Source organism: Austrofundulus limnaeus, unplaced genomic scaffold (genome assembly GCF_001266775.1).
Source record: "Austrofundulus limnaeus strain Quisiro unplaced genomic scaffold, Austrofundulus_limnaeus-1.0 Scaffold26, whole genome shotgun sequence".
NCBI classification, from domain to species: Eukaryota; Metazoa; Chordata; class Actinopteri; order Cyprinodontiformes; family Rivulidae; genus Austrofundulus; species Austrofundulus limnaeus.
Window position 1 is genome coordinate 1,071,583 of NW_013952428.1, and position 8,642 is coordinate 1,080,224.

The window sequence follows — 8,642 nt, forward strand, 5'->3', positions numbered from 1 at the left end:
GACTTGAATTTTGCATGATTTAGTTCATTTGTTAGATTGTTAACATCTTGCACTATATTTCTTTTAGTTGAATTTTATATGCTTTGGTTGAGATTTTTTTTTGTTAAAGAATTGACTCTAGAGTGCATATTTTGTGTCCATGAAAAAACTATTACAGAAAATATTACAATATTAAAGAACTGTTCTTGTTAATTTGATGAAAACATTTTAAATATCCAGTGCACTCACATCAGAATAACTTTTAGATTTGTTGTTAGAAAAATGGTTTCCAAGAGTTTTTAGTCTGATTCATTATGGTTTTAAATGGGTTATAAACTGTCTAATGAAAAAAAAAAGTTTCATTCTCAATATCTCTAAAACCACAGCAGCTGTTTTAATACTTACACTTCTGATGAAATCAAAGTGTTGCTTTATTTTGATACCAAGATTATTTAAGTAGAGTTTGTAAATGCTGAGAAACACTCAGTTACATTTCAGCATGGGATTTAGAGAAAAAACATCAAGAAAACTCCTCGGGGCTGAAGAGGTAGATTTGTTATTAGCAGACCCATGCATGCCACCACTCTGCTTACAAGCTCTAACAGAGCATGTGAGATCACAGAAGATGAGAATGCACTTATATTGTTACTGACGAGGTTTGACCAAAAGCCTTTTAACTCCCATCATTTCCAAACATACGATCTTTGTCTAAAACTCTGACATAAAAAGTGTGGGTGATTTTCATTCCTTCAAGCAATGCTAGACCTTTAATTCAAGAGATATTTGAATTATTACTCCTGTGGTTAAGGTGTAAGTTTATAATTTGCATCAGATGTGTTTAATATTTAAAATAGGTTTAAGTGTACTTTACATGGGCAAATGTTTTTTAGCATTAGTGTGTAGAGAAGACCACATGTTTTAAAAATGGTTGTAGAATCGTGACTCTGGGCTGAAGAGGGGATCCTTTTTGGTTCCTGTCAGGGATGGGCCCGGGTGGGGACTGCTTACGGGGCTTTGGCATGTGCAGTCTGGGGCGGGGAGCGGAGTTACCAAAGATCTGTAAGGGGACTCCCAAGATAGAGTGTACAGGCAGCCCCGCTGCACTTAATGCACGAGTTATGACTCATATCCCGCAGATGTTCCGTCTCCCTCGTTGCCAGACCTTTCTTACTCTCTTCTGTGGCACTCCCTGAACATAGCACAGCGAAAATATTCATGTCTGAACCCACTGAGTATAAAGCAACACTTGCGGACGCTGTCAGCTGTGAGCTCGTCATGAATGTTTGAGAGAAAAGACACGCCCCTCTCTCATGTGGGCTTCCTCCATTCTGCATGAGGTTTGTTGCATCGATTAGGAAAGATGTACAGAAAGGCTTCCAGTATGACAAATAATTGTTTAGTTATTTGACACCAAACAATCTCAATATGTTGCCAGATATCTGATTTGTATAAAAGCTGCCCACAGAGTGTGTGTTTGAGCATCTGTAAGTTTTGATGTTTTATCTTTACAGACTGATAAGCCCATAAAGGTGGTGCTGAGTCCCGGTGCGCGCCGTGTTTCAGGATGCTGTCGGAACTGAGCGAGTGGTTTTGGCAGGAGCGGCTGTGGTTTCCAGAGGGTCTGGGCTGGTCCGACCTGGAGGATCGAGACGGACGAGTGTACGCCAAAGCTCAGGATTTATGGGTGGCGCTTCCCATATCCTTGGTATTCCTCATCATCCGTCAAATCTTTGAAAGGTCAGATCAGTTTGTACTCTCATCCACAACTATTAAATATGTTTATGTCAGATATTTACTGTTATACTACTATTTTTTTTTTTTTTTTTTTTTCATTTCTTTTTGTTTGGCTGCTCCTGCTCTTCATTTTGTTCTTCAGTTTGTCAGTTAGCTGTACCCTCTGCAACTCTGATCATTTTATAATGATGGTTTATCACTCATGTTCTCTTTCTCATTATTTTATACCCCTCCCAACCTTCAGTCACATTAAATGATATGATTACTTGTTCAAACAAGACAGTTGCTTTTATTTACCTATTTAAAGATGAATGATAACAGTTTGCTGTTGCTCATAAAGCTGCAGTATGAAGCTTGTGCGTGAGGCTTTTACAAATAAAAACGTCATTAAATGTTGCAGTATTAGCTTAACTTACAATCAGTGGTTTATTTTATTTTCAAATTAAAACTTACATGCAGTTGTGATATTATCGTATATATTCAGAATAACTGTCAAATTCACAGCTAATCTAAGGTTTAGGTGATGTCAGCGTTTGTTCCTAAAGAGTGTGGTGTAACGACAACACACTGCACATGAGCACATTTCACTCACTCACATTCAGATGCCAGACTGGAAATCTGATATTTTGCTAACGCCACAGATATTTCATAGCAGCATCCTGTCTTTAGTTTCTCTGTAGTTGCATTTACTTAAGTTAAAATGGTCCAGAATATTCTAATTAAAAGTCCTGTAAGAAATAAAAATGTCTTGGATAAACTCTTGGATCAGAAGAAAGAGATCACAACTAAAACAGTGTAACACAGTAATAATCTGTTCAATTAGAAGATATTAGCCCTGACATTCCTTTCTGGTTTTATTTTATTTTATTTTTTCTGTTTTTGTTCATCCCTAATGATCATGTTTGGAGAAGAACATAAAAATAACAGTCAACTTGGTATTTAGAGATCTTGTCTCCGTCGGTTGTGTTTTGCTGTTTTTGTTGAGCTGTAGAAGTCCTGAAAAATCTCCTTACAGAAGAATTTTGCAGCTGACTTTATTTCTCATTTAAAAAAAATCTAAAAACAAACATGTTTTTACTTGGAAACAATGTTTTGTATGTTCATCTTGATTGTGCTTAACTGAATGAGTTGATTTTTGTCTTTTAAACTGAGAAAAAGTCCCTTTCCTCTTTATCCTGTTATATTTGTATCAGTTCTTTGAAAATAACTTCCTTTTAGATGATGCCCTCAGTGTGCACACATCCTGTGTGATCACTTGATTTATTTAACAACTTGAATTCTGAATAATTTCTACTTGACTGGAAACATATAATGTTTAAAACATGTAACATTTTTTAATGTCACTCTTTAATTCTCACTAAGGCTTTTGTGATTACAGGACAGTGGCGACACCGTTGGCCTTTCTACTTGGTGTGGATCAGACAGTTCGGCTCAAAGCCCCACACAACCCCACACTGGAGTCCTACTACTGCAACATTACCAAAACCCCCACGCAGGTACACTTCTTTACACTTAATGCAAAGACAGAGCTCTAAAAAATAATTTATTGCTAAAACTTTACGTCACTGTGCTTCTCTCAGTCTTCAGTAGCAAACCTTTGCAAGGAGAATGGTTATTCAGAAAGACAAGTGCAACGATGGTTCAGAAGAAGAAGAAACCAAGACCGACCAAGTTTGCTCAAAAAGTTTCGAGAAGCCAGGTGAAAACACACAGACACGAAGCGTGTCTTCTACATTTATGATTTAAAACTGCACAGCAGCTGCACAGTTCCTCTGTTTACATGCGTGTACAGTATGTCTCGATGCAAAAGTAGCCCTCTATTTTTGACATGCATTTATTACTGCGCCACTCTGTCATTACCAGGCCTTTTGCTTCGGCTCTTGGCATGCACAGACACACAAAAGCCCTCAAAGCAAACTATCAGAGTTTCCTGGTTTCACCTGTCAGGAACTCTGTCACCGCTGATGCTTGTTTTTAATTTGTGTAAACGTACTCTGACAGGAGCAGAATTAAACTCAGAATTGGGTCATCCAAGGCTGCTGAGACATGTTATTATCACCTGATAATGTAAATGTGTTTGTGTGTGTGCGCACACGTGTACTACGAGGTTCTCTCGGTAGCTGTCCTGAGTGTTTATTGTTTTATGAGAAGTCATTCAGTTACATTATTTTACAGCACTTACAAACTGATTTAACAGTATGTTGTGTAACAGTATCCAAGTTTTAGACTGAATAGCCTCTATGCCACGGACATCCTGTCCAGCACTTGGGGCCACGCCGATCACTTCCAGTTTGTGGTCAACACAGTGTTAGCGAAAGATTTTTTCACCTGACGACTCTTAATGATCTCCACAGTACAGAATTADCATATTACATGTACCAACATTAACACAGGAGACGTACAGGTCCAGCCAAGTGGGAAAAAAATCACTCCAAAGTGGATTAAAGCCATAAAAACAAAGGAAAGACGTTCGTGTTTATGGTTCCAGAATTTAGCCTTTTTCGCTATTCTGTGGCTGCTTGTTCTGTGAATTTTTCACGTAGAGCTGTGACACTTATATTGTTGGAAAGAGCAGAGTCTGAGCTTTAAATTGATGGGCTACTTGTATGGTTTGGATCGTTTTCCCCGACGTTAGTGAACTGAAAACGTAATGATTTTCAGGTGGAGGTTCTGCTACTCGAGGGGAGGGGGCGCGCTCGTCGCTCGGGTTTTGTTTACGCTGTAATATACACTCTAACAAGTTTTTACTTTTGCCATAAAACTCATGACAAAGTTGCCTAAAAACATTTCACAGTCTGTATAACAAACACACACACACCTACCTGTACCAGCTGCTGTGTTAGCTTCCTGCTAGCTGTGAGGAGGTCTTTCCTCTCTTGTCTTGCAGTAAAAGGGGATAAATGTACATTTCCCTTTTGTAACCTCCGTCTTCTCATTTCTGATGCTGGCTCTTGAATATCCTCAGGTTAGAAATGCTGATTACAAACACAAGCGTGAGCTTTTAAAGATAAGTTTTCCCTGTAATGCTATGATCCACAGCTGTCACCTTTCCTCCTCATCAAGAGGAAAATGGATAAAAACTAACTACTGGATCGTACCTGCTGGTTAGTGGACACAACGACACACAACAGAACTCACGTTTTATACCAGTAGCTCACAGATGCTTTAACTTTTGTGACTTTTTCACGGAGTTATATTAGGAGCTTACACTAAAATCAAAGGCAGTAAGCAGGAAGTGGAAGGGAGGTGCATGGCCAGAATTTTACCGGAAATACATCATTAATGACCGTGGCATGGGCTATTTAAAGAACTTTGTGGTATTTCATATCTTTATTTACTGTAAGTCATGTCATGAGATCTGACTGAGGCAAATGACACAAGGAGAAACACTTTAAGACAGGGGTGTCCAATCCTGGTCCTCGAGAGCTGCTGTCCTGCATGTTTCTCTTATTTCTCTGCTCCAACACCTGATTCAGCCATTAAATTACCTCTTCAAGTTCTGCAGGTTAACTGCCCCTTTATTCAAATCAGGTGTGTTGGATCAGAGAAACCTCAAATCGTCCCTGCTTTAGAGGTTTTATGTGGTGACACTTAGCATATGGTGTGTGTGTGTGTTTGTGTGCAGGCATGTGTGTCTTTGTGACTCTCTGGTGATGGTGTGATTTTCAGTGTGATGGTTGCAGCTGAATGGTTTTTTTCCCTTCTGAATCAATCTATTGTCTGTGAGGACAGCAGGCTATCTGTCTCTCCTTTACCCTCTGTTTCACTTGTGTAGCTCTCACTCTCGCCGTCTTTTCTTACTGTGTTTCAACAATTCTGTGTCAGTGACTCAGTGCTGCAGCTTTTTCTGTTAAATGTTGGTACCACGCTCGGGATGGGTATATTGGCAAAAAAATTAATAACGACTAATTGTGGCATTTAGCCAATAACGATTAATATGACTGTTAACCTCCTGGAGTCCCAGGAAGCTGGTACGTTGTAGACACATTTAAATCACTGTAGTGGGGAAGATACGCCCTCTCCAAGAATCTGTTTGAATTTGTGTCAAAAGTAGAGACTTCAAACTATACACCATTTTTAAATTGTGCTGATAGGCCAAATAAGACCAGAGTTATAAATAATTTATAGCACTTTGTTTCCATGTTCTTCATGTTTAAAAAACACACCTCAGTCCACCCACTGGTCTCACCCCCACCCTGCCAAACAAACATAAATCCCCTCCAACTCCTTCCTGACTGATGCCTGCCCTGAAATTATTTGTCAAGCTCCAAAAATCTGCAGGAAGATGAAAATTAAATGAAGTTCAGCAGCGATAGAGACAGCGAGAGTGGGAGAGAGTGATGTGATTTGAGAGTATTTTGCGTTTGGACTTTATAGTTAGGGTGTTCAGAGTTTAGTTTAGTCTCTTTTGTCTTTGAGTCTAAACCAGGGGTGTCAAACCTTTCATCGAGGGCCACGTGAGGGTTATGGTGGTGGCCCTCGAAGGGCCAGTTGTGATGAACTTTGAAAATGTTTAACTTTGACTAAACAGAGTTTTAACACGTTCTCTTTTAAACACTGATAAGAACTAAGTGAACAACTGACAAAATCTGAAATGAATACAGAAATATTATCAAAAGTAAAACTAATAAAGTTTTACTCACTGATGAGTTTCTAATGAGTAGCTATGCATTATGGCGGATTTAGTTTATGGTGGATAATGACTTTAAATTAGCTTATTTTCAGACATTAATACTGAGCTACCCAACTAAACTGCTCAGTTACTTAAAGCCAACAGCTCAGGGGCAGGACATTGTTATTATCTTTCACCTTTTAAATTTATTTTGTTGCATTTAGTCATAAACTTAAAGTTTACTATTGATATTAGGGCTGCAACTAACGATTATTTTAATAATCAATTAATCTGTCGATTATTTTTTCGATTAATCGGCCAAATCATTAAAACACTTAATTACATAAATATGATTAGATATAAATTAATTCAATTCCTGTATAAATTAGGGATGCAAGTTATCGATTAATAAATTAGTCTGAAGTTGATTTGTCTTATAGATTGACTAACAGTTAATTAATAAGCAGCCATTTTCTTAAAAACCTGAGTTTTCTATTGAATCAAGAGGATCTTTTCATAAAATTAAGGATTTTTTAAAATAATATGCTAAATAAAAAAAGAAGCACATCATAAATATTTTCATAATTGATTTTGCAGCTGTATTAAACACTGACTGGAAAAAATAAACCCAAAAATGTGGATTTCTCATACGTTAATAAACTTGGTTGTAGAAATAAAACATAACAAAACAGAAATTTAATAGGTTGCTGAATGAGGAAAACAGATAAAACGGGATAAATCTACTTGGCCTAAAAACACAATTTAAAAACTGGTTTAAAGTTCGAAGTCTCTGCTTTTTCACTCGAGAGTCAGAGAGTGTGGATCCTTACAGGTAGAGTTTTTTCTTTCTTCCTAAACTTTATTTAGCTCAGCCAGCATTGACAACGCTCTGCGGGTGACGTACAGTAAACGGCTCCGCAACATGGTGAGGGACGATGAATCACAGGACTTAACGAATCGATAAACTCATTGCCAACGCTTTTAATAATCGAATTTTATCGATTCGTTGTTGCAGCTCTAATTGATATAAGAAACAATTTTCAAGTTAAATTAAGTAAAAAAATATATATTTATATTTTTACACGGGAGTGACCCGCGGGCCTTGAGTTTGACACACGTGATCAAACAATGAGGCAATATTTGATCGTGGATCTGCAGCTGATTGAGGTGGAGCTGTCGACAGACCGAGCCGCAGTCAGAACCTTTGCAGAGAGAGGAGGGAAGCTCAAAGGCAGGGATGGAGGAGGAAAAAACAAAGGGGGAGGACTTTGACGAGGAAATAGGCGATCCATTATCTGGATTAGAAGAAGAAAGAGAAGAGGAGCACTGAGGGGACTCTCAGGGAAATCCCCGGTCAGTCCACCCAGCGGCACTAATCAAATGAATGGTAAAGTGACAAATAATAATAATTTTTCCCAACCTTATAACACACCTGCAGCAGTGGCCTCTAACTGTCTCTAAAAGAGAACATGATATTACCGGTACTTGATAGCTTTTACTGTTTGCGTGTGTTGTTCATGTTTTGCATTGGTTTTACATCCTTGTTGTGATTCAGCAGATTTTTCATACAGCCAGACGTGTTCTCATCAAGCTGAGTAAGAGTTTTAACAGTGTGTTTAGTTTTTTCTGCATCTCTGCTGTTAGTTTCCATCCTTGTTTTGACTGAGGAGAAAGTGTGTTTGTGTTTGTGTGTTTCTCTTGCAGTTGGAGATTTACCTTTTACCTTCTTGCTTTCATTGCTGGCCTGGCCGCCCTCATCGATGTAAGTACAGTCGATTCAGCCTCAAACTGTCGTCACCTTCCTGGTTCTTGTTTCTCTGATGTTTTTCTATATTCTGGAGATGTTTGTTCTTTTTGCTCTGACAACTTTGTCGCTCACTCTGCAGAGAAGAAGCATGCTGACTCATCTCAGTGCTGACTCAGCTAATATAAATACACCTGTCCAGTTCTGCTGTCTCACTGGTCTCATATGTCCTTTCAGAAACCCTGGCTGTACGACCTGAAGGAGATGTGGCAAGGCTTTCCTGTGTTGGTATGACTGAGTGATCTTATTAATGAACAAATAAACAGCTCTCTTTCTCATGTTTTCATTACATGAGCTGGTACGACTAAATAAGACTGAAGGGTTTTAATAAAATCTAATAAGAGTAAAAATTATCATTAATGTAGACGATTTACGACAATACTTGTGAAATGTGTCATAAAAAATTACCTATTTATTAAATGAAAATTGTAGGTCTCACAAATTCAGGTGAATAAAATAGAATAGAATAGAATAGAATAGAATAGAATAGAATAGAATAGAATAGAATAGAAT

The 8,642-nt window shown here is 38.1% G+C and overlaps 1 protein-coding gene across 2 annotated transcripts in view; it reads left to right on the forward strand.

Moving 5' to 3' along the window:
- Positions 1–8,642, forward strand: part of cers2b (ceramide synthase 2b) — a gene marked incomplete at its 3' end in the record, with an annotated part of 24,998 nt that overhangs the window by 9,915 nt on the left and 6,441 nt on the right. For both annotated transcript variants that reach the window (XM_014004713.1, XM_014004714.1), the window contains 5 exon segments: positions 1,491–1,716; positions 3,092–3,209; positions 3,294–3,412; positions 8,030–8,087; positions 8,307–8,357. In XM_014004713.1, the coding sequence (XP_013860167.1) occupies positions 1,544–1,716; positions 3,092–3,209; positions 3,294–3,412; positions 8,030–8,087; positions 8,307–8,357 (519 nt within the window).